Genomic DNA, 27212 nt, shown 5'->3' on the forward strand with positions numbered 1-27212 from the left:
CTCTCTGCCTGCTGTTCTGCTTCAGCTTCCTGCACCTGCCTGCTGATCCAGTTCCCTCCGATTCCAGCACTCCCTGATCCAGCTGTTGATCCTGCCAGACACTCGTGCCCCTCTTGACTCTTGTGTTACCTGTATACACTACCAGGGCCCTTGAGTCTGAGCCGCAAGAGAGGTCTCCTTCTGCAAGTCGGGCTCTACCACCAGGTACGTGACAGACACCATCTGAACCAAATACATTTATCTTGGTCTCATCAGACCACAGGACATGGTTCCAGTAATCAATGTCCTTAGTCTGCTTGTCTTCAGCAAACTGTGGGTTTTCTTGTGCATCATCTTTAGAAGAGGCTTCCTTCTGGGACAACAGCCACAAAGACCAATTTGATGCAGTATGTGGCATATGGTCTGAGCACTGACAGGCTGACCCCCCACCCTTTCAGGGTCCTGGCAAACTTCTTATAGCCTAGGCCATCTTTATGTAGAGCAACAATTCTTTTTTTCAGATCCTCAGAGAGTTCTTTGCCATGAGGTTCCATTTTGAACTTCCAGTGACCAGTATAAGAGAGTGATTTAACACACCTGCTCCCCATTTACACCTGAGACCTTATAACACTAAAGAGTCAGATGACACCGGAGAGGGAAAATGGCCAATTGGAAGCAATTTGAACATTTACACTTAGGGGTGTATTCACTTTTGTTGCCAGTGATTTAGATATTAATGGTTGTGTGTTATTTTGAGGGGACAGCAGATTTACACCATTAGACAAGCTGTACACTCACTACTTTACATTGTAGCAAAGTGAAATTTCTTCAGTGTTGTCACATGAAAAGTTAGAATAAAATATTTACAAAAATGTGAGGGGTATACTCACTTTTGTGAGATACTGTGTATATATATATATATATATATATATATGTATGTATGTATGTGCAATTGATGTAAATGCAAGTCAGCTAAATATATGTGTAGCAGGCATGTTGTCATGGACCAATTAAAGACTATTGTCATGCAATTTCTCCTTTTATGACCTCTTATGACAAATGGTGGGAGGTTCCCTTGCCAGGTTCATACTTGCATGCCAATTGCTTGTTTTCTTACATCTACGAACTTGTTTTTGCCTTCTGTTGTATCTTGAAAGCATATAACAGCTTCTGGACATTATATGTTGATGGACTCTGTCCTTCCTTTGGGGACCAAAGGTTCTTTGGTGGGGGAAGTGTGTAGCAAGCATGTTGTCATTGACCAATGAAACACTATTGTCATGCAATCTCTTTTTTTGGCCACAAGATGGAGATAGGGAGATGCTGTCTTGTCCTTCCAGAAATCTCAGACAGAGAGGACACTGGGAAAAGGTGGAGTTTCAGGAAGAGCTGGGGAGGCTGAGGTGATTTCAGTGGAAGAGAGAGTCTAGGAGCCCAGGTAAAAAAAGGCTCTGAGATGACAGTGCAGAGACAGTGAGGAGAGAACAATTGTGCCCAAGATTGTCAGAAATTCACAGCCATTTGGAGAAGCAGTTCTGGGACCAGATTGTGGAGGGATGGAGCCAGAATCGGGATGCTGTTTTTGCCATGCTGCCTGCCAGAGCCACCCTAAGCAACCTAAGCGAGTTGACACCTGATAGGAGGGGCAACTAAATCAGTGCTACCAGAACTGGTGAGCGAGCCTTGCGGCCAATACTTTCTACCACTGCTAGCTCCATCTGCTGGCCAGTTTAAAAGGGTACTATACTTCTGTCTATTTGTTTGAGTGCACTCAAAACCTAGTGTGTATTTTTAAGTACCCTTGTTGCATCTAAAGTCTATATGCATTGTTTATTGTTAACCTGCCTGCTGAGTGAATTCAATTCGGTTTAACTGTTACTTATATAACAGTTACGCTATAATAGTCAATCAATAGATTACGCATATTTACCACTAAACAGATGTGAGCGTATTTATTGCCATATCCCACAGCCAGGCAAAAGGTATTTCTCACTTGTGTTGTAAATTGTGTTTGCGAGATATAAATAAAAATAACTACCAGCTGCAAACACAAATGTGTCCAATGATGGAGCGATCACTTGTCAACAAACTGGCACCATGTCCGGTTCAGCTCTCTCCTCATACCGATCGACACAGCGTGGGAGGAGAGGAGGGAGCCAGTGCAGCAGCCAGAGTGAGCTGGATCTGGAGTGCCCACAGTGCTGATCCATGCTGACCAGTGCTCACCCATGCCCACCCGTGCTCATCCATGTCTCATTCGTGCCTCATCCATGCCACATCAGTGCTCATCCATGTCTCATCCGTGCCCATTCATGCCTCATCAGTTCTCGTCCATGCCTCAATAGTGCTCATCTATGCCACATCCATGCCAAATTGGTGCTCATTCTTGCCACATCCATGCCACATCAGTGCTCACCCGTGCCACATCCATGCCACATCGGTGCTCACCCGTGCCACATCAGTGCTAATCCATGTCTCACCTGTGCCACATCAGTGCTCATCTATGCCACATCAGTGCTAATCCATGCCTCATCTTTGCCACATCAGTGCTCATCCATGCCACATTAGTGCTCATCCATGCCACATTAGTGCTCATCCATGCCACATCAGTGCTCATCCGGGCCTCACCAGTGCTCATTGACTGCGGAAGTGACAGGACCCACCACTAGACAGAAAAGAAGAACTAGAACTAATTATTATCAATAAGGGTTGAGGGGTGCGCTGTTTATGGAGTGCAAGGCGGAGGGATGAGCTTTGTACGGAATTCAGGGTTCAGGGGTGCACTGTATATGGAGTGCAGGGTTGAGAGGTGTGCTGTGTACTGAATGCAGGGTTTAGAGGTGAACTATGTACGGAGTGCAGGGTTGAGGGGATGCGCCTGTGTGCTGGGCTGAGGGGGGTGCATGTGTATGGCATGCAGGGTTGAGGGGAGTGCACTGTGTGTGGTGTGCAAGGTTGAGGGGGTGCGCTGTGTGTGGCTTGCAGAGTTGAGGGGTGTGCACTGTGTGTGGCTTGCAGGGTTGAGCGCTGTGTGTGGTGTGCAGGGTTGAGGGGGGTGTGCTGTGTGTGGCGTGCAAGATTGAGGGGTGCACTGTGTGTAGCTTGCAGGGTTGAGGGGGGTGCGCTGTGTGTGGCTGGCAGGGATAAGGGGGGTGAGCTGTGTGTGGCTTGCAGGGTTTTGGAGGGGTGAGCTGTGTGTGGCTTGCAGGGTTGAGGGGGGTGCACTGTGTGTGGTGTGCAGGGATGAGGGGGGTGCGCTGTGTGTGGCTCGCAGGGTTGAGGGGGGTGTGCTGTGTACATCCCCCCCCCCAATACAAAGCTCTCTTTCCCACAGATTCCAGTTCAGAGCTCAGCCCCCCTCCGGCTGCCAACATCCCATACATGGCTTTCCCAGGGCCGGACTGGCCTACTGGGATACCGGGAGATTTCCCGGTAGGCCGCCTGCCATGGGGCCGCTTCGTGGCTGCAGTGCTCCCCTCTCTCCTGCGCATCACGGAGCTGGCTGGGTCTGTGTTCGGCGACCTCGCTGTAACACAATCCCGCCCCCCCTAGACCGGCTCGTGTGATAGTAGAGAGAATCAGTGTTCTGCCTATCACACAAGCCGGTCTAGGGGGGCGGGATACTCTCCAGCTCTCCTCATTCTTCTCTAGCCACCATCCCAGTGCTCTCCACTCTCCCCAGTGCTCTCCACCCCTGTTCTTTCTGCCCCCTCAGTGCTCTCCACAATGAAGACAGCTGAAGGTGCAGGTGGCCAGGGACTACTTCATCTCACAGCAAACAGATCCTCTGGAAGGAGCACCGTCCCCATCCAAAACGAGAACAGACCCTGCCCTATGTGATTTCATATCCGTCTTATCTATATATAATACACTCTTCAAATGTGCTTTAAAATGAATGGTTTTCCCTTTTATGAACAAGAAAATACTGACATTATGCTGTTGCGCTGGTATAATAATGTTATGGGGCTGGTATGAAATTTTTTCCAGGGCTAGATTTTATTCCCAGTCCGGCCCTGAGCTTTCCTCTGTAGAGGAGTACTCACAATGTCCGTGCAGCTGTGGGTGAGGAGGGGATTCTGTCTGTGTGGATGATGCCTCATCCTCTTCCTCCTGGCCCCAGTTTCCTCCAGTCCTGGGGTGGTTGGTGCAGGGTCAGAGTGCCGGTGTCCCGTCGAGAAATACTGGGGTAGCATAACAGCACACTGACAGGCACAGGCTAGACTCAGGAGAAGCGGCGGTGGTTGGAAGTCCGGGCTGTGGGGCGGGCTAAGTGGACAGACAGCATGTCGCATGAGCCAGGATCCTGGACCTCATGTGTGGGGAGTGGCTTGTAATGGAGAGGATACCTCGTGAGTCCCCTGCCCTCCTCCTTCCCCCCAGTCTCCGCATGGCCACAATCCCTGGGATCATCACGGATGGTCTTCAGTGTTCATTTACTCACTGCTGTGTCAGTGTCACCGCTGGAGCCTAATCCGGGACTGCACCACAACTTCTTCCTCATATCGAAGCGGAGGGGCTCACAATCTCCTAAACTGCACAGCGCAGAAGAAGAGCCACAGGTAACCTGCCGCCTGCCGCTGCGCCCCTCTAAATTTTGTGCCCGGGGCAACCACCCTGGCCCCCCCCAGTCTACGCCACTGGTACCACCCACATACTTTTACAGATTGGTAGATTGACTTGTATATATAATCAGCCTTTCCTTACATGTAACAAAATTCAAAATGCCTGCCATAACATACAAGGCCATTCACAACATTGCCCCCATCTACATCACCAATCTCATCTGCAGATATCGCCCAAATCGTCCCCTCCGCTCCTCCCAGGACCTCCTGCTCTCTAGCTCCCTTGTTACCACCTCCCATGCTCGCCTTCAATACTTCTCCAGAGCCTTTCCCATCCTCTGGAACTCCCTGCCCCAGTATATCCGATCAGCCCCTACCCTGGCCACCTTTAGGAGATCCCTGAAAACTCATTTATTAAGGGAAGCCTATCCCACACCCACCTAACTGTCCCCGAGCCACCCACATCAAATCAGTCTCTGCAGCTATTACCCCCTCCACCCCCTCCCTTTATAATGTAAGCTCTACAAGCAGGGCCCTCCCGTAACTTTTGTATTGAACTGTACTGTAATTGTGTTGTCCCCCTATACATTGTAAAGCGCTGCGTAAACTGTTGGTGCTATATAAATCGTGTATAATAATAATAATTATAATAACTGGTCCCTGCTGAACCAATCTAATTTTAATCTATGCATGGTAGGCTTTAGAAACCATATTCAACATAGGTACATCTGAACTTTGTGCTGCAGGACACTCTAGCCACAAATTCCCAATCTTATTAAATTTATTAGGCTAGGCTTTGCCAGTGTAAATTATTTTTAGTGTAGCGCTACCCCCGAAGAAGCTGCTGTAATTTAACCAGTTCTTTTCCAAAACTAGGGCAAAGGCAGCCAGGTACACAGCAATAGTTCATTCACTCCAGCTCAGTAATCAGTCTAGGAGTTGCCTTTTAGGGAATGTTTATTACTAAAGAAACTTGGATGGCTTGTAGGATGATATGGGATACTCCAGATTCCCTGAATATTTACAGGAGGAAACTTCACTCTCCTATGTTTCTCTCAGCAGTCTTTACGAAGGAAGGAATAAGTACAGATGGTAGGAGTACTACCGCTTGTCCACCCAGGGGATACAGCACACAGTCTCTAGAATCCTGAACTCAGGCCAGTACTCACAATGTCATAGGATCACTGGATGCCTCCTTCCAGTATCCACTGGACACTCTTCACTAAAGGCGAAACCAATATTCACAATGCTGCAGGACAGCCAGACCTCTTCTAAATTCCACTGGGCACTCTTCAGCAATCTCCCCAGACCAGGTTTTTAGGTAAGGGTTCTCTTGACTAGCTTTAAAAAGGCATCCTCAAGAGTAGCCCCCTAGCTATACCACAACTGGGACCTCTGTGAATAAAAGGCTGTAATCAAGATAGCTGCTGCAGATATGGGGGGTAACCACCCTCCTCCACCAAGATGGGTGAGTTCCCTCTAACCAGGAGGAGAGGAAGTCCCTGCTGCTCTAAATCTTAGACTATGTATTTGCCCTTCCAACCACCTTCTGGGCACACCTCCAGAGGGATTGGCTGGAGCACAATAAATATTGAGACTGGGAAACTTCTGGAAGGAAGGGGAGTGCAAACAAACCCACAGTCTGTGAGACCCAGAGCAGCCAAAAGTACAGAAGTAATCAACAACTGCTCCACTTAATACAGCGGAGCCAAAAATAACACAATTTGCCTAGTAGCGTAACATCAGTTTGGGGAAATCCTCATTGATTGTGCTAGTGTTGAAGGGTAGGACTCTTCCAGCTGAGTAGTATAATCTTCCTTTGCTTGGAAAAGTATTAAAGCGTTTGTTAACTCAAAAAAGATTGATTTGGTGCCCTCTGTCGCTTACCGGAGCCGTCGGCAGCGGTAGAGGCAATCGGATCCTTCCTATGGATTGACATGGAGACAAGTGAGGGGAAGTGGAGACGAGTGAGAAGACGGCACCCACCCATCTCCATATCATTGCAGGGCAGAAGCGACGTCAAAACGTCACTTCTGCCCATTGCTCTTAAAGGGACATTTTTTTTCATTTTTTTAAATGACAACATTTTATTTTTATTTTTTATTGCATATTAGTGTAAATATGAGGTCTGAGGTCTTTTTGACCCCAGATCTCATATTTAAGATGTTTACATTCCTTGTAATAGGAATAAATGTGACGCATATTTAAAAAAAAAAAAACAGTGTAAAAATAAAGAATAAAAGGCAAAAGAAATAAGAATAAAAATATATATATTTTTTTAAACGCGCCCGTCCTAACGAGCAGAAGCAAACACATATGCGAGTAGCACCCGCATATGAAAATGGTGTTCAAACCACACACGTGAGGTATTGCCTGGACCAGTAAAGCGAGAGCAATAATTCTAGCCCTAGAACTCCTCTGTAACTTAAAACATGCAAACTGTAGAATTTTTTAAACTTTGCCTATGGAGATTTTTAAGGATAAAAGTTTGTGGCCATTCCACATGCGGGCACAATTTTAAAGCGTGACATGTTGGGTATCAATTTATTCGGCATAACATTATCTTTCACAATATAAAAAAAATGGGCTAACTTTACTGTTGTCTTATTTTTTAATTCAAAAAAGTGTATTTTTTCACAAAATATGCGCTCGTAAGACCGCTGCGCAAATGTGGTGTGGTAGAAAGTATTGCAATGACCGCCATTTTATTCTCTAGGGTGTTAGAATTTTTTTTATAATGTTTGGGGGTTCTAAGTAATTTTCTAGCAAAAAAAATAAATATTTAAACCTGTAAACAACAAATCTCAAAAAGAGGCTTGGTCAAATCAAGCCTATTGTCCTTGTTAGTTTGCACTAATTCTTCATCATTCATTGTGTATACATCATAATTTATTAATTGTCTGCAGGTCCTCCATTATTGGATATTCCGAAGAAGCCGATCCGGAGGGTTCCACACAAGGTGATTATTTCTGTGTTTATTCAGTACAATTCGGAGGTGTCTGGAGAGGTCAAAAGTAACAGAAACAATATAATCACAAACCTGATTCATGAAATTTGAAATAAACGCATACAGTAGCTTACAAAAGTTAGTACACCCCTCACATTTTTGTAAATATTTTATTATATCTTTTCATGTGACAACACTGAAGAAATGATACTTTGTTACAATGTAAAGTAGTGAGTGTACGGCTTGTATAACAGTGTAAATTTACTGTTCCCTCAAAATAACTCAACACACATTAATGTCTAAACCGCTGGCAACAAAAGTGAGTACACCCCTAAGTGAAAATGTCCAAACTGGGCCCAAAGTGTCAATATTTTGTGTGGCCACCATTATTTTCCAGCACTGCCTTAACCATTTCACTGCCGAGTCCGTACGCCGTACGGCATAGCTCCCAACTGTCCCTGATTTGGAGCAATGTCCCTCTGTCCCTCTTTCCTCCTCATTTGTCCCTCATTTTGGTCTAATCCATATAGTTGTATATAAAATGTACTTTTTATCTTTCAAAAAGTGTTCCTAGTGCTAAACCTTTCATCCAAATTCTAAATTGCTGTATTTGTAAATTCTCAGAGCCAATATAAAGGAATAGTAGTGGTAAAAAAAAGCACTTGTAGATTTGATAAACCTTTTTGTGTAATTCTCCTTTAAGGGGGTGTGGCAGGGTGTGTGTCCTATGCCTACATATGTTGGCTCATTAGGTGTCCCTCATTCCCATCTCAAAATGTTGGGAGGTATGTACGGACCTGCAGAAGTGCCCGCAGGTGGCCATGTCAGTACGGAGTACGGACCTCCTTTCTCCCCTCTCCTAGAAGCTTATGGTCACTTCAATGACCATAAGCTTATATCAGAATTGTTCAGCAGCATACAACTCGCTGATCAGAGTTATTAACCCCTAATGTGACCGTCACCCCCCCCCCCCCCACATGCTGCCACTTCCCTGCCCATCCACTCCCGCTGTACTCTTTCATCTAAAACTGCCCCCCTACTCTTCACTTCTATCCCCTTCACCCCCTTCTCCTCCCCAGCACTGATTACCCCCCTTCCACCCGATCTGACCCCTCCTCCCCACAAACCACTCCCTGCAGCCACCATCATTAGCTGGCATCCCTCCTCTTCCACTTCAGCCAGCTTCAGGTGCTGCAAGGGGCTTGGGTGGTCCAGATGTGTCCCACTTGCCAGTCAGATCACCCCCCCAAATGCCCCTGCACCCCTGATCTATGGCCTCTCCGAGCGGCATCTTTCCTTCCCCTCCCTCTACCTGCAGCTTCTCCCTACACAGATCTCCTATGATCTGTCAGGCTGGAGATTGTGGCGGGGAGGAGCGGTGTGGGTGGGGGTAAAGTAGGGGCTTGTTGGGGGGCTTAGTAAACATGTGTTTACTAAACTCCTCCCTGGAGAAGAGAGGGCGCATGCAGTGATCACTAATGACAGCTGATACATTGCAACACTCCAAGTTACAATATATCAGACTGTCATCTTCTGAATAAATGGAATCTCTATAGAGATTTTTCATTCATTCAAGAAAAGTGGTACAGCGAAGAGGGACTATCTTCAGTCCCTTTCTCTGTCTCAAAAAAAGAGATATGGGGGTCTGCTTAGACCTTTGATATCTCACCAAAGCCCCCCCCCCCCCCCCCAAAAAAAAGCTAAAAAAAAATAAAAAATTACTGTAATTTTTTTTTTTAACGTAAAAAACAAAAAAACATAGTAAGACCCCCAGGTCCACCCTCACTCACCACAGTGATGCCCCCCGCACTTACCCCTCCACAGATAACTCAGCTTCTCCTCTCGTCAACCCGATCCTTCCAGGAGGAGAAGCTAGACGATGACAGGGAATATTAATTCGCTATTGTCACAAGTGGCCCGAGCCCAACCTTTTTCAAGCCAATTAGAACCTCAGGCTCTAAATCAGGTGGCTTGGAAATAAAAAACTCATACAAACATATGAGTCCGGCGCCCTAATGGACCAACCGCTTCTGGTAACACCTCTTTCACATGGAGTGGACGCTGTCAAGCAGATCCGTCTGCACAGCGGGAATTTGTCTGGTGATTCCCACTGAGCAGGTGGATGACAGGTCCATTTCTGTTCCGCAGATGCAGAGCAGACACGGAAACAGCTCGCTATTCTCTATGGGACCATCGGATGGAAACGGACCGCCTTTTCCAGTTCCATCGGATACCATCCAATCCGATCTGCTAGATGGATGGGGAATGAAATCCCCATCCATCTGTTTTTAGTGGTCTGGATCGGATGCAGGCAGGTGTAAATGGACACGTGTCCATTTACATTAGCCTCTCCATGGAGAACAATGGGTGGTCCAATTGGGCCCGTCTGAAAAATGGACAGGCAGACCCGATTGGTGTGTTTGTGTGAAAAGGGCCTAAAGCCTTTTTCACACAGGTCATACACAGCGTACCTTTACAAGGATGTTTGAGTTTGAGGGGTCTTTTCAAATTCTGAAAGCTGTAAGTGAAAAAAGAAAATTTTTGAGTACGTTTGATTTTCACCATTTTGCAAAAAGGCACAATGTAAAATTTTTGTTATTTATTTAATCTATACAGGTTAAGCTTTTATATTTAGTAGGGATTTAGCAGGAATTTTGTAAAATTAACTGTGTTTCTATCTGCTAATAATGGTTTTAGTGTGTGTTTTGCCAATATATTGGTTTGATAAACATTTGCACAAATACCGATGTGTCTAAAAAATCTGTAGCACCTTTTTTTTATTCTAGGGGTCAAATGCTTTCAGAAAATATATGGTTTTGGGGGTCTGAAAGACTTTTCTGAAATTCTGAAATCTTTAAGGGAAAAATTAAAACCTTCAGATTTTTAGAGAAATTTGGATATTTACACTTTTGTGTACGTTAAATTTTCACCATATTGCAAAACGGCGCAATTTAAAAATTATAAGTATTTGTTATTTATTGACTCAATACAGGTTAGGCTTTTATATTTAGTAGGAATTTTGTAAAATTTGCTGTGTTTTTATCTGCTAATAATGGCTTTAGTGTATTATTTGCAAATATATTGGTTTGATAAACATTTGCGCAAATACCCCGGGATCTAAAAAATCAGTAGAACCGTCTTTTTATTCTACTGATCAGGTGCTTTCAGAAAATATATGGTTTGGGGGGTCTTTCGCAAATTCTGAAAGCTATGAGTGAAAAATAAAAAAGCAAAAAAGATTTCAAAAATGGTCTGGCCATCTGAGTGTACAAAAAGGAGCAAATGGCCTGTCATTGAAAGGGTTAACCCTCTTGGGCATGGAGTTAACCAGATCTTCAGTTTGCCAATGGAGTCCTCTTCTACTCCTCCACGATGGCATCACAGAGCTGGTAGATGTTAGAGACCTTGTGCTCCTCCACATTCCATTTGAGGATGCCCCACAGATGCTCAATAGGGTTTAGGTCTGGAGACATGCTTGACCAGTCCATCATCTTTACCCTCAGATTCTTTAGCAAAGCAGTGGTCATCTTGAAGGTGTGTTTGGGGTCATTATCATATTGGAATACTGCCCTGTGGCCCAGTCTCCAAAGGGAGGGATCATACTCTGCTTCAGTATGTCACAGTACATATTGGCATTCATGGTTCCCTCAATGAACTGTAGCTCCCCAGTGCCGGCAGCACTCATGCGGCCCCAGACCATGACACTCCCACCACCATGCTTGACTGTAGGAAAGACCCAATTGTCTTTGTACTCCTCCCCTGGTTGCCGTCACACCCGCTTGACACCATTTGAACCAAATAAGTTTATCTTGGTCTCATCAGACCACAGGACATGGGTCCAGTAATCCATGTCCTTAGTCTGTTCAGCAAACTGCAGGCTTTCTTGTGCATCATCTTTAGACGAGGCTTCCTTCTGGGACGACACGCATACAGACAAATTTTATGCAGTGTGCGGCATATGGTCTGAGCACTGACAGGCTGACCCCCCACCCTTCAAACTCTGCAGCAATACTGGCAGCACTTCTCATCTATTTCACAAATTCAACCTGTAGATATGAAGCTGAGCACGTGCACTCAACTTCTTTGGTCAACCATGGCGAGGCCTGTTCTGAGAGGAACCTGTCCTGTTAAACTGTTCTATGGTCTTGACCACCGTGCTGCAGCTCAGTTTCAGGATCTTGACAATCTTCTAGCCTAGGCCATCTTTATGTACAGCAACAATTCTTTTTTTTCAGATCCTCAGAGAGTTCTTTGCCATGAGGTACCATGTTGAACTTCCAGTGACCAGTATGAGAGAGTGAGAGCGATAACACCAAATTTAACACACCTGCTCCCCATTCACACTGAAGACCTTGTAACACTAACGAGTCACATGACACCGGGGGGGGGGGGGGCTAATTGGGCCCAATTTATGTACTCACTTTTGTTGCCAGCGGTTTAGACATCAATGGCTGTGTGTTGAATTATTTTGAGGGGACAGCAAATTTACACTGTTATACAAGCTGTACACTCCCTACTTTACATTGTAGCAAACTGTCATTTATTAATTGTTTCGTTCCTCTGTTACCTGCATAATAACTTCTGACAAGTTATCCTGAGATAAAACCAGCCTAAAATTTGTGTTGGGGTTAGTACTATAAATAGATTAGCATAGAGCTTGCTTCTCACAGCACAGCTCTGCACATTCCTTCCTTCCTTTGTCTATGTGGAGTGGGGGTGTATGCCTTTCCAACAATCAGATGTCACACAGTGAAAAAATCTCTAACACTATGTGCACTTTCTAAAGAATATAGCAAGCTGAAGACAGCATATACATGTAAAACCTATGTAGGGAGATTTGTTTCATCCCTGTGTATCATCTGAGCCTGTTCACTTCACTGGGTATATGTGAGGCTTTACATCCACTTTAATTCTTCATCCATTTTCTCTGATTCTTAAGGAACAATGACCTAAGCATCTAGCTGGTAAACACAGCCCACTATGTGGCTTAGAATGGGCATAAATAGGAGATCTTGAAAATCATCTACATACATTTATCCTTTTGATATTTTTATTGGACAAGTACAGTTGTAAAAATATTAATGAAGTCCTGTCTATTGCTTATGTCACTATCTCCTTATCATTATGAGAACCTTTAATTTAACACAGCAGATTTGCTAAGGTTTGGATGGAAGCCTGAAATAAGCACAAAACTGCATTTTTGCAACCCACAATCCTCAAAGCTATCTCTGAGTAAAGACTTATTATGGATTTAGTCTACAGGAACAGGAAGGGGTTATGTCAGTAGCTTCAGATATGTCACATAGGGCTAGACCCAAAGCCACAGATAACAGGCAGACTTCTGGTATTATACTTTATTTACATGCTTAGACTGGAACCCACCAACCAAACATCAAACTTTACCATAAGTAGACACTTAATACCTACATGCACAACTCCTCCAATTCCCATTAAAGCATTAATATTGTGCATGTGCAATAGGTTTCCTTGTTGTGGCACTTGTGCAAACCAAGTTTTCCCAGGGTTCCAGTCCTAACCATATGGAAATGTAGCATACCATAAATTGTGGTACAGGTACCTGTTTTTGATAGGTACCTGTTCCAACTTCCGGGAGATAGGGCCGTGGCACTGCCCTTGGAAGTTCGGCCCCCTCTTCCTTCTTCTGCCTCCGGACCAATTAGAAACTGCAACGCGCTTCACTTATGCGCATTAGCGGACCGGCTGGGAAGTCAAAAGACTTCACTGCCAGGTTCCTTTACCAGGAATGGCGGCAGCTGCACCCGACAGCCGATCCGAAGATCAGCTGGGGTGCCGACATCGCCGGCTCCCTGGACAGGTAAGTGTCCATATATTAAAAGTCAGCAGCTGCAGTATTTGTAACTTCTGACTAAAATTTTCGTGGGGGGGGGGGGGAATTATGGGGCTGGACCTCCTCTTTAAGTACCAATTAATCTTTAAATCAATCCCTGTGAAGCCAATTGGTTTTTATGCCCAGGTGGCACATGGGGACATGACTTCTGCCCAAGTCGATGATAAGCCCCTCCTTCTGTTATTTATCTTTCCAATGTTTGTTCTAGACACACAGGTGTCAAACGGGCGGCCCTCCAGCTGCTGCGGAACTACAGTCCTATAAGGCATTGCAGGGCTCGCAGTTAAAAACTTGACTTTCACAGGCAGGGGCATGATGTGACTTGTAGTTCCACAACAGCTGGAGGACCGCCAGTTTGACACCCCTGGCAGGCTTTGTCAACTGAGTGGCAGGGGGTGGGCTTAACCACCTTCATCTTAACTTGTGCAGAAGTTGTGTTCCAATGTGCAACCTGGACCTAGGATCCATGGGGCTTCATAGAGACACATTGACCAGTCTGAAGTCACGTACATACGATCGGATTTTCCCATGGGAAATGTTGGATGTGAGCTTATTGGCGGAAAATCCGACCATGTGTATGCTCCATCGGACATTTGTTGTTGGACTTTCTAGCGTTCGTAATGGAGATATCACATTGGCTCGCCTTACGTCTTGTACGTCACTATGCTTGTAATTGTTGGCCAACATTTGTGTGACCGTGTATATGCAAGACAAGTTGGAGCCAACACCCTTTCGAACAAAAATCCACAGTTTTGTTGTCGGGAATGTCCGATCATGTGAACGAGGCATAAGACTTTAGTGCTCAATCTGGAAACCAGTTTTGCCAGGTTCTCTTTAAATTATCATTATAAATAATGCAGAAATATGATTCAGTATTTGTTTCTGATGTATATGTGCAATACAAAATAATGTAATTTACTACAAAATATAGACATTTTAGAGGTCATACACTACTCATTTCCATTAATTTTGAAATCTCATGAGACCTGAAATTCTCATTACCCTGCAAATATGTTATATTTTATTTGAGTGATTTTATCTTTAGCTTAATATAAATATACTGTATGTTTGTTGGTCATTTTGAATAAATACATGTCACTTGCATAATTTAACAGTGTCTCAATGTGTTTACAGATTAAAAAGAGGAAGAAGGTTCTGAGTTTAAAGCAGAGGTGAGGTGGTGAGCCACAGAGGGATACAAGAGTTGGTAGGATGTTGGTGTAATGCATTTCTATGGAATGTTTTGTTTTTCAGGATTCGAAGAGGCGGATGGGAACCTCCAGTGGCCCCGGCACATCACTCAGAAGTAGCGCCAGATTCTCTTCTCAGACCCCAATCTGAGGTGGAGACCCCTGATCTGCCCCCAGAGGTGTTCTACATGCTGCAGAGTGTCCGGTGAGGCTTACAGCACTCTGAAGTCCTGTTTAACTGTGTTATTTTCTTTTAAGAGACATGTTCTGACATGTCTTATACAGGAAGAACCATGGTAGGGCAGTATTGTCCATTTGTTAGCCCTTGGAGTGGTACATGACGCCCTCCAGTTCTCCCAAGGTGGTTTTCCCTAGGATGGCAAAAGTTTTACTTCGTAAAGTATATTATTGAATATTATATGCATATTTTCCACTGATGTGTTATCTGGAGGTCCTTAGGCACCTCATGCTAGGAGAGATCCCCAGTTAGTGGATTAAACTCTACAAAACTATCTAGAGGACAATTCATAGATAGTCGATAGAAGTCATATTTATTTGATTGTCTTCTAAATAAGCTTTAGAAGAATTATCTTTTGTGTAGCCAGGGGCAACAATTGAGACCCACAACCTTTTTGTATTTTGAATTATGGGGGTTGCTTTTCATTTATTTCTATTTTCTTTTTACACTTATGGCAAAGAGCACTCAGACCATATAAAGTGTATGCATTGTTAACATTTTTTTTAATGTTATATACCTAAAAAGGTACAAGGTCCAAAGCCCACCATGACCAAGCTGTTAATATAGGGATATGAATGCGGCTCTCTCTGCAAGGTTTCTGTACCTGGCACAACCTCCTTTAGGTTTTCAATATGTATGTATTAAATGAGAATTAAACTTCACAAAAGAATACAAATTTTATAGAACATTGGAAGTAGGACAGGACTGTATTTAAATTTTGGTTACAAAAATACAGTTTTCCCCTTACCAAAGGATACTTTGGTCATGTATCCTTTACTGGACTATGCAAACCCTGTAGACTGACTCTGCAGGATCTTCCATGAATGTGCGGATGCTCCAGCAGTGGCTGAGCATCAGACTTTACTGCGGTGACTATGGCAGAATGTGCAGCCTTAGTTTATTGGAATGACTGCTTGTCGTCCAACTCATTAGGATGCAAGAAATGGTGACAATGCTGCAGCTGAGTAAGTGTTGTACCCCTAGCAAAGAAAGTTTCTTTGGATACACCTTGCTGGTATAGTAACATGCACAAATCTGGAATATTTCTGCAGTCCTTTGTATCTTTGTTGAAGCATTAAAATCACATCACCGGTATGACAGGAACTTAAAAGGAAATGCGTTTTGTGCATGTTACTGAATCTCGACCAGCTGTATAGCATCCTGGGTTTAAGTTCACAACATGGGAGAGTCGGTCACGCACCTAGAGCGGCATTACAGTGCAGTGTGTGCTCATTTTTTTGCTGGTAGTTGTGGCTCGCCTCCTGCTGTCAGCGTGGGGACTGTCCTCATCCAGGTGGTGTGATGAGAGGTGAGCGGCCTGGCAGTGCATTAGATATGGAGTGATCGAAGTTCCTGGAAGCCTCTGCTCTACCCCCTGCTCTGTTCCCAGCGGGATGCTCTTAGCTCCCACCACTATGGAGCGCTCAGTCATATGATTTACAATGAACACCAGCACTTCATGGAATTTTACAAATATTGTTTTAGCACTGCAAATATTTTTACGTATTAAGAACAAAAGTTGATTTATAAAAACACTACAGAGATATAGTACTCTGATGTTTAGGCAGGGTTGCTAGTAAATTTACTTGCTAAGTATAGCTGCTTGGCCAATTGATAGGAGATCATTTGAGTCCACCCTAATTCTGAAATTGCTGCACTTCTCTCTTAGGAATAGATGGGGTGTCTCAGCCAATGGGCAGGGATTTTCTTGGGTCTCTTGGCCTTCTGGGAGAGCCTATATATTTGGGTGAGGTCAGGCGATCTGGGCTCTGTGTCACCTGGATGGCAGTCTGGGTGGACGTGTGTTGTATTGCCCCGGGCTGCTAGGCCAGTGCCTGAGGCCTATCCCGGGATATCTGGCTGCTAGGCTGTCTGAGGGCCCATCCAGCAGCGCAAGGTTGGGACTGTGGCTTGCAGTCCAACCAAAAGTAACGGTTCTGCCGGCTGGAGAACCTGTTGTGGTCGGAGGTAGAGGGGAAGCTGTCGCCACTAAGGGGCCATTCACCTTATTAGCAGAGACCACCATGAGTAGCTGAAGCAAGTATCAGAGCAGTATTCTCACCAACTGGGGACGGTGAAGAATTGGGAAACTTCAGCAGGTGTCAAGCCAGGTATGCAGCCAGCGGAGGTGACACTTGCAGAGCAGTCTTGTGTGCCAAGCCAGAGACCAAACAGACCAGTGGCGTGACACTTAACCAATTGTCGACCACCTCACACCGATATACGTCGGCAGAAGGGCTCGTACAGGCAGAATCACGTACCTGTACATTGCCCTTTAAGAGGCAGCCAGCGGACACGCTCGCACCCACGGAAGACTCCGTGAGTCGGGTCACGGGTCCCGCAGACTCTTACTCTGTGGGGGATACCCACGATCGCCTCACGGGGCTAATGTAAACAAGCATCTCCCTGTTCTGCCTAGTGACAGTGTCACTGATCTCTGCTCCCTGTGATCAAAGCAGAGATAGTGACGTGTCACACAAAGCCACGCCCCCCACAGTTAGAAACCTGCCCCTTGGACACACCGAACCCCTACAATGCCACCTAGTGGTTAACCTCTTCACTGCCAGTGTCATTTACGCATGAATCAGTGCATTTTTGCTGTAAAAATGACAATGGTCCCAAAAATGTGTCAAAAATGTCTGATGTGTCCTCCATAATGCCGCAGTCACGATAAAAATCGCTGATCGCCACCATTTCAAAAAAAAATTATTAATAAAAATGCCATAAAACTATCCCCTATTTTGTAAACGCTATAACTTTTGCGCCAACCAATCAATAATCGCATATTGAGATTTTTTTTTTTACCAAACATATGTAGAAGAATACATATCAACCTAAACTGAGGAAAAAAAAACATTTTTTTTATATATTTTTGGGGGATATTTATTATAGCAAAAAGTAAAAAATAATGTGTTTTTTTCAAAATTGTCGCTCTTTTTTTGTTTATAGCGCAAAAATAAAAACCGCAGAGACAATCAAATAAGACCAAAGGAAAGCTCTATTTGTGGGGAGAAAATGGACGTCAATTTTGTTTGGGAGCCACGTTACACTACTGCAAAATTGTCAGTTAAAGCGACGCTGTGCCGAATCGCAAAAAGTGCTCTGGTTGGGAAGGGGGTAAATTCTTCCGGGGCTGAAGTGGTTAAGGAGTATCTGTGAGTGCCAAGCTAGGGACCCAGCAGGAACGTGGGGGTGACGCTTGAGGAAGATACTCAGTGAGAAGATTGGAAGAGCTCAGGAGATCCAGTGGCAGCGGATCAGCGGGTCTAGGTGATAGACTGGGAGCTCAGTTGAGTGAAGATCTAAAAAAGAGATTGTGGAGGACGTGAAAGAGTTTGTTGCAACCTTTGTTAGAAACTGTTCAAGATTGTTGCCATAGGAGACAGCGTGCCTACACATGCAGATGTGGTGCCTTTCCCTGCATGGCTGTTTACCTATAGAAGTCTCTGAGTCTGCCAATTAACATTGCAACTACTAAAGGGTGTCCTGGCCCTAATCCTCTATCCCACAGTTCTGTTTAAGAGAAAATAAATCTCTTTGCATTCAAGAAGTGTCTGGCAACCATTAATCTACTTACATTGCACCCACCATGCCTCGTAACCCACTCTACACAGAAGGATGTCATCTGTCCCTAACTCTGGAGGTCACCATTAGGCCCAGAGAGGCTCGGGACTTGGCTACAGACATAACTACAGTTAAAATACCTACTGTGAACTATATTTTCTACAGGTGTATTTATAATTCCCTCATGGTGTTATGCCCTCTTGGTACCACATATATGGAACGATATAAAATGCTTAACAATACAGAGTAAGATTGTTGTCGCAATAGAATTCTCAGCCTCAGATAGAGGTCCTGAGTCAATATTGGAATATACAAAGGGCTGTGTTTCTCAATGCGTTTTGTTGGTGCTGCCTGCTTCTTTGGAAGGGAGGAGAAAAGCAACAAATCTGCAATCAAACAAGGGCCATGAGTAATGTGCTAGTCATTATTGTACATTTAACTTTTTTTTTTAAATTAACTATTGGTACTTAATAAATTCAAGCACAGAGTTCTGCATATGAAAGATGCCCCACTTGTTCTCCAGGGTTAAGCGCAGGGACATTATAGAGGTAGACTGGAGAAGGGGATTGGTATGGTATAGATAGCCAATTAGTATTCCAAGAGTATAGGTACAGTATATCCACCAATAATGGTACTGGACCAAAGTAGCCAGCCTTCTACTGTATTCAGCCATCTGGTGTCCATAGTCCAAAGTAAAACCATTTTGTTCTATCTCCTCTGTCTTCATTAGAGTACTCGGTCACTTTGAGAGGCCTCTGTTCCTGGAACTTTGTCAGTATGTGGTATATGAACACTATGACCCGGGAGGTGTGGTATTCTGCCCTGGACAGCCCGATTCAAGTATTTACATCGTCCTTCAGGGGAAGCTGGAACTCTCCCTGACTGATCCTGTAAGGTTTTGTTTTGTCTTTGTTTTGTCTTTGTGTTTCACATCGTGAATAATTGTGATGCTTCCAGTGACCAAAAAAACAGAACATAAATGGCATCCTAAGTAAAAGTGTTGTACACACGAATTTCTGACAGAAAAAGCCAGACGGGAGCTTTTCATTATATATTCCGATCGTGTGTATGCCCCATCGGACTTTTTAAGTCGAAAATTCTGACGGACCTAGAAAGAGAAGATGTTCTAAATATTTAGGATGGAACCAATTTCTATCGGGAAAAAAAGCTTGGGGAACTCCACACCATTTTTAAAAAAAAAAATGGCGTGGAGTTCCCCTTAAAATCCATACCAGACCTGAAGGGTCTGGTATGGATATTTGGGGGGAACCCCACGTCATTATTTTTTTTAATTTGAAGCGGGATTCCCGTTAATATCCATATCAGACCTGAATGGCCTTGAATTTGGGGAAACCCCACACGCTCTTTTTTTTTTTAATCAATGACTTTCAATGACTGTTCTCTGTATTACGGGTAGCCGACAATTCATTATAGCCGCGAGTGCTTTTAAATGACTTTTTTTCCTGCAGAAATGACACTTTGTGCAGGGACAGTTCTAAGCACGCGCCTAAACATGCGCCCCTTTATAGACATACTATAGACACCCCCCAGGTACCAAATTTAAAGGAATATTACACTTTTATTGTTTCACTTTAGGCATTATTAAAATCACTGCTCCCGAAAAAACAGGCGTTTTTAAAACTTTTTTTTGCATTGATACATGGGACCCAGATCCCCAAACACTTTTTATGACAATAACTTTCATATAAGCCTTTAAAATTAGCACTTTAGATTTCTCCCATAGATTTGTAGAGGGTGTTCCGTGGCTTTTCGAATTTGCCGCGAACACCCCAAATTGTTCGCTGTTCGGTGAACAGGCGCACAGGCAATGTTCAACTCGAACTTGAAGCTCATCCCTAATCATAACCATTCAGCTTCTTGCTTTTTTTTTCTACTTAATTATAAACCTTTTCTCCTGCATTATAAACCTAAAAACTAGTTTCTTTATTTAACCTGTTGTAGAGTGCTGTACACACCTTTATACATTGTAGAAATCATTTCATTAAAAGCAGAAATTCTTGATTCACATATTTTTGCATGTTCATGATAACTAACCAGGTAAAGCAACTGACCTTTGGATAGTCCCTTCTCTGCCAGAAAAAATGCCAAATGCTTGCATACTGGGTTTAAACACAATGCCAATATTGGGTAAACTGGTACGTTTAGAAATGTATTCAGTATACACTATATTACCAAAAGTATTGGGACGTTCGCCTTTGCATGCACATGAAATTTAATGGCATCCCAGTCTTAATCCATAGGGTTCAATATTGAGTTGTAAAAGTGAACAGAGCCTTCGCGCTACTATTTCAAAGTGAAAAAATATATGAATAAAAGGAAGGGTAATAATATACCTCATAGAGAACAGTACATAAATGTGCGAATAAATAAAATGCACTTGAAAAAAATGTATACGTGTAAATGTGCAATAAAGTGCTAATGTATTACAGCTGGACCTAATGATATTACACACAATACCAAAGTGACAGCTATAGATATAAAATGGTCCTGCGCAAACAAAATACTAATAAAAGTGCTACGTGCTTAAAAAATATTAATAAATAAAAAACAGTCCATAAATAAATCCCAGAATAATCATTCAATGGCGTCAGATGTGTTCAAACGATATTTCAAAGAAACAGCAGGTAAAGGTGCTCCTATGAAAATGGGAAACTCTGGGCTCCCAGAACTCTCACCTCAGATCTTTAAAAGCAGGCACATCAAGCAAACCAAACAGCCTCCGTTTTATCTTTAGCCACCAGGGGGTCTTCAGTAATAGCTGACTGGAACATCATAAATATCCATGCTAGGCCACCAGGGGGCCATTCATCCCTGTATTAACTGATAGTGACTGCGGTGGCGATTTCCACTGATAAGTGCCGCTCAGAAGAAAAACATAGGGAGAGGAAAGGGGCTCTGATAGTGTACTATTTATTAAAAGAATGAAGTTAAATCAATTACAAATAAAATCGGACTCTCACATTTAAGAAATGAGACAGCGCATAAAGAAAAATGGTGTACTGGCGTCTTCTGCCAGTCTTATTTCACTTCCGGTATCGCGTCACGACCGCTCCCTACGCGTTATGTAAATCACGTGACTTCTTCAGGGGATCATAATAAGCAGCCCCAGGAGGATGTCAGCATAGTACAGGGATGGTGGGAGCCCCTCATAATAAGCAGCCCTAGGAGGATGTCAGCATAGCACAGGGATGGTGGGAGCCCCTCATAATAAGCAGCCCCAGGAGGATGTCAGCATAGCACAGGGATGGTGGGAGCCCCTCATAATAAGCAGCCCCAGGAGTAAGTCAGCACTCCTCAGAGCGTCCACATCGGCCGTTAACCCGATGTAGTCGGACACCTGACGGTCTAGGCGTTCCCTGATGCTGGATCCGGATGACACCTGTCGATGGGTCGGCTGAAAGAATGGCAGCATTTCTCGAAGCAAGGCCTGGAAGTGCCTTTCTGACAGCCCTCTGTGACGGCGGTAACATTTCCGCCATTTTGTGTTTGTACCGGGGGTCTAAGTACGTTGCCACCCAGTACTGGTCCTTGACCCTTATGCTTTTTATACGGGGGTCTCTATTAAAACACTGGAGCATGAAGGCCCCCATTTGCACTAAAGTGGAAGCGGTGTGGTGGCCTGGCTACTGCTCATCATCCAGGATAATGTCGTCCTCTTCATTCTCCTCTCCCCATCCACGCACAACAGGGATCCCAGAAAGGTTTAAAGCATGCTCTTCTTGCTCCTCCTCATCCTCCCCGGCACCATCCTCCTCTGACTCCTCTTCAGACTCCTGTTGTTCACTTGTCTCAGATAGAGTAGCCCCCCCTGGGAATTCATCCAGCATTGCGACTTCCTCATCTTCCCGCTCCTGCTCCTCCACAGCTTAATCAATGACACGACGCAATGCACGCTCCATAAAGAAGGCATAAGGTACCATGTCACTGATGGCGCCATGGCTGCGACTGACCAGTGTGGTGATCTCCTCAAATGCCCACAGAAGTCTGCATGCGTCGCGCATGAGCAGCCACTGGAGCGGTGAAAAAAACCCAGCTCCCCAGAACCGGTTCTGCCGCAGAGTTCATACAGGTAGACGTTAACTGCACGTTTCTGCTGGAGCAGCCTATCAAGCATATAGAAGGTTGAGTTCCATTGCGCCGGGCAATCGCAAATAAGACGTCTGACCGGCAGATTGTGTCGTCGCTGAATGTCAGCAAGGCGAGCCATGGCCGTGTAAGATCTTTTGAAATGGGCCGAGATTTTCCTTGCCTGCCGCAAGATGTCCTGGACCCCAGGGTATTTGACAAGAAATTGCTGCACGACCAAGTTTAAGACGTGTGCCATGCATGGCACGTGCGTGATTTTGCCCTGTTTCAATGCGCTAAGCAGATTGGCACCGTTGTCACACACCACTTTACCAACTGTCAAATTGAGCGGTGTTAGCCACTGATCTGCCTGTGAACGCAAAGCTGAAAGGAGTGCCGGGCCAGTGTGGCTCTTGGCTTCCAGGCACAACAGACGCAGCACGGCATGGCAACGTCTCACCTGGCATGTCGAATAGGTTCTGGGGAGCTTGGGCGGCGCAGCGGAAGAGACGCTAGCAGCGGAAAAGGAGGAGTCAGCTGAGGAGGAGTGGGAGGGGATGGAGTAGGAGGAGGAGGAGAAGAAGAGTTAGCCCTGCATGCAATCCGTGGCAGTAAAACCAAATCTACACGGGTGCCATGGGTTACATGCTTGACGACCATCAGAAGGTTCACCCAGTGGGCAGTAAAAGTGATATACCTTCCCTGCCCGTGTTTGCTAGACCACGCGTCTGTGGTCAGATGTATCTTGGCACTGACACTGTGTGCCAGAGATACATTCACTTGCCGCTGAACATGGTCATATAGCTCTGGGATGCCCTTCTCTGAGAAATACTTCCTTCCTGGGACCTTACATTGTGGTGTTCCAATGGCCACAAATTTGCAAAAGGCCTCCGAGTCCACCAGTTTATATGGCAGTAGTTGGCGGGCTATGAGTTCTGACAAGCCAGCCGTCAACCGTTGGGCAAGAGGGTTATACGGCGTCATCATTTTTTTACGCTCGAACATTAGGCCCACGGAAGCCTGCCTTTTTGCAGAAAATCGTGAGCTTGGCGTGATGGAAGGTGGAGTGGAGGACAATTGTGAGGAAAGAGGAGAAGGAGAAGTAGAAGACGAGGCTGGACGGTGAGAGCCTGCAGTCTGGCTTTGTGTGTTCTGTTGCTCCCACTCGGCTCGGTGATGGCTGCTCATGTGCCTTCTTAAGGCGGTCATCCCTAGGTGAGTGTTGGGCATACCGCGACTAATGCGTTGACTGCAAAGATTGCAGATGGCACCGCTATTGTCAGCAGCGGACACGTTAAAAAAAGAAAGAAGAGTGGGTTGCGCTAAAAAAATAAAAATTATTACTATAAACAAAATTACACCAATGTGGAAAACTCCGAAAAATTACTTAATAATTAGTCAATCCTGTGTAAAAAAAATTAAATCACATGAAAGTAATTTGTGCTGTATCAATGAAGATAGCAAATATACATCAATATTGTTCGTGAAAACACCATAAATGATAATGGATTACTCTGATGCAGTGTGAACAATGAACAAAGAGAAAAAAGGGATATTTTTCCAAATAACCAATTGACTTGATATATTAATAAAACATAATTATAAGTGATAAAAAGATTATAAAAAGTGTTAAAGTGTCCATAAAGTCCTTAAAAAGAATATCTATTTCCAAAAACTCCACGGTGATATGGTGACAGCAAAACCATCCGGAATTAGTGTGAACAGTGCACAACCTCCACCATAGATATTACTGCCGCTTACCAAAGATGTATGGTTCCTTATTACAGAAAACCATGCAGCGCAAGTGACTGATTCCCCCAGTCCAGGGTATTCGCAAGTGGATACAAGAGGATGCAGGAACCCGTTACTTCTCCCAGCCTCCAGACAAACTCCCTCTCACCGGTTTTCATAAAAAATAAAACTCGCAATAGTATAAAACCCAAATGATTTTTAATCAAAATAAAAGACAGATTGCGCACTTACAGAGATGTTGTTTAAACAAGTCACATAGCAGATTCGAGCCGGCCGGTCTCGTTAAAAAAAGCCCACACTGTGGAGCCATGTGCCGGTGTCCTGGGAGCGCCAGATGTGACCGTACATGGTCGATGACTCGCTCCTGATACATTTGCAGTCTGCTTTGTCCCTCCTGTGCAATGTAAGTTATTCCTGCTTCTCCTCCCTATCTGCTGGTCCATATCTCCCTCTGAACTCCCCTCCTCTTCCTCTCTTGTGGGCACCCACGTGACATCACTAGACACGTCATCATCAACGTCACCTTCCCCACCGCTATAAGTAGAGATCTCGGAGTAGGCAGCAACACCGGGAACCAACCTCCTCCTTGGGCTAATCTGGGTACTGTCGTCAGACTGCTGAGTAGCGGTTGTTGCTGCCTCCTCTTCCTGATCCAATACCAAGAGTGGCTGCGCATCAGAAATGTCTTGATATGGATCGGAAAATAATTCCTGTGACTCAAGTGGAAGGTATGTGGTGGTGGTGGTGTTGTTGGTGGTAGTGTCTTTGGGGGTGCACATAGCAGAGAGTGAAGAAGAGGGTGCAGATCGAGAGGATGAGGAGGGTGCAGAAGAGTAAAGCTGAGCGAGCCACTCAACCAAGTCTGGTGCGTCCTTTAAAGTAATTGAACGCACCTTCTGCAACTTCCCACTTTGGCTCAAGCCTGTTGCTCCTGTCCTACCCCTACCACCCCTGCAGAAGGGCCTGCCTCTTCCTCTGCCTGTCATTTTTTAAATGACCCTGTGACAAAACTCTCAGTCCCTATACCAATGAAGGACTGCTGCAGTATAGGGCAGCGGTCAGCAGTAGTGCACCTCAACCCTATGTATTGTGGACCTATACCAGTCCTTATAGAATGGCAGACTGTACCTCACTCAACCCTATGTACTGTAGTACCCTATACCTTACCAGTCCTTATAAGGACCTTTGTGGACCAAGTAGGTTGTGTGTGAGTGATTAGCAGACTGTACGTCAGTCCCTATACCGATGAAGGACTGCTGCAGTATAGGGCAGCGGTCAGCAGTAGTGCACCTCAACCCTATGTATTGTGGACCGATACCAGTCCTTATAGAATGGCAGACTGTACCTTACTCAACCCTATGTACTGTAGTACCCTATACCTTACCAGTCCTTATAAGGACCTTTGTGGACCAAGTAGGTTGTGTGTGAGTGATTAGCAGACTGTATGTCAGTCCCTATACCGATGAAGGACTGCTGCAGTATAGGGCAGCGGTCAGCAGTAGTGCACCTCAACCCTATGTATTGTGGACCTATACCAGTCCTTATAGAATGGCAGACTGTACCTCACTCAACCCTATGTACTGTAGCACCCTAGACAGACCAAGTTACCAGTCCTTATAATGACTTTTGTGGACCAAGTAGGTTGTGTGTGAGTGATTAGCAGACTTTACGTCAGTCCCTATACCGATGAAGGACTGCTGCAGTATAGGGCAGCGGTCAGCAGTAGTGCACCTCAACCCTATGTACTGTGGACCTATACCAGTCCTTATAGAATGGCAGACTGTACCACACTCAACCCTATGTACTGTAGCACCCTAGACACACCAAGTTACCAGTCCTTATGAGGACTTTTGTGGACCAAGTAGGTTGTGTGTGAGTGATTAGCAGACTGTACGTCAGTCCCTATACAGATGAAGGACTGCTGCAGTATAGGGCAGCGGTCAGCAGTAGTGCACCTCAACCCTATGTACTGTGGACCTATACCAGTCCTTATAGAATGGCAGACTGTACCTCACTCAACCCTATGTACTGTAGCACCCTAGACAGACCAAGTTACCAGTCCTTCTAAGGCGCTTTGTGGAACAAGTGGGTTGTGAATGATTAGCAGACTGCAGCAGAAGGGCAGCAGTCAAGTATAATATTCTTTCTATATTTGGAAGAAAGAATATTATACGTGTACAAGCCTATTACCATACCACTGATACCAGTCCTGAAAAGAACCTTTGTGGAACTAATAGTAACAGCTACTGATTAAACTGACCCTCACTGCCCCACACACTGCTTCCTGCCTGTCCCTATATAAACTGACAAAACAGAGGCTACTGGAACAATAATTGAAATAGCACTTTTGTGGACCTGATAGTAACAGCTAATGACTAAACTGGCTGTCCCTGCAGCACACACCGTCCTGTCCCTTTCTCTAAACTGACAAAAGACACTCAGGCTGCTGCAACAATCACTAGCACAGCTGCAACAATCACTAGCACAGCACTGCCTATCCTGAACTACACCTAACACCTATACCAGTCCTGAAAATAACTTTTGTGTACCAAATAGCTAGCGATTTGGGTCACTGTAATCTCTCCCTGCTCCACACAGCAACCTCTCCCTATAGTGACAGAAGAAAGAATGTAAAATGGCCGCCGGATCGGGTGTATTTATAAGTTAGGGGGAATGTCCAAGTGTCCATGTGCTGTAATGTCTCAATTGGCTGTCCTGTACCCCATGATGGATGTGTCATCATAGGTCAAAGTTCTTTTACACAGTAAACACGGAAGTCCGCCGGGCGAACGGCGCCAATAGTCTGCCGAACGGGCGGACCGCGAACAGCCGAAATTCGCCGTGAAACGACCGCCGGGCAAACCGTTCGGCCATCACTATTCTCGAGTTCTGGAAGACCACAGGGCAGCCTCTTTTGGGGCCTTACAGTCTGGGCTAACATTTGTGCTGGGATAGGAAGAGAAAACAAGTGACCAACAGCACAAGCATCTATTCGTGAGAGGAAAAATTTTACTATAATGACAAA

At 44.9% G+C, this 27212-nt stretch overlaps 1 protein-coding gene across 6 annotated transcripts in view; it reads left to right on the plus strand.

Annotated features, from left to right (window-relative positions):
- The window catches only part of LOC143960961 (patatin-like phospholipase domain-containing protein 6), a 121254-nt gene that overhangs the window by 28989 nt on the left and 65053 nt on the right, over positions 1 to 27212 (plus strand). For all 6 annotated transcript variants that reach the window (XM_077470023.1, XM_077470026.1, XM_077470025.1 and 3 more), the window contains exons 4-7: positions 7448 to 7500; positions 14492 to 14529; positions 14612 to 14752; positions 19080 to 19239. In XM_077470023.1, coding sequence (XP_077326149.1) covers positions 7448 to 7500; positions 14492 to 14529; positions 14612 to 14752; positions 19080 to 19239 — 392 coding nt within the window. The remainder of the gene's footprint in view (positions 1 to 7447; positions 7501 to 14491; positions 14530 to 14611; positions 14753 to 19079; positions 19240 to 27212) is intronic.

Source organism: Lithobates pipiens, unplaced genomic scaffold (assembly GCF_037356315.1).
Source record: "Lithobates pipiens isolate NorthernLeopardFrog02 unplaced genomic scaffold, aLitPip1_a1.2 Scaffold_8, whole genome shotgun sequence".
Taxonomy (NCBI): domain Eukaryota; kingdom Metazoa; phylum Chordata; class Amphibia; order Anura; family Ranidae; genus Lithobates; species Lithobates pipiens.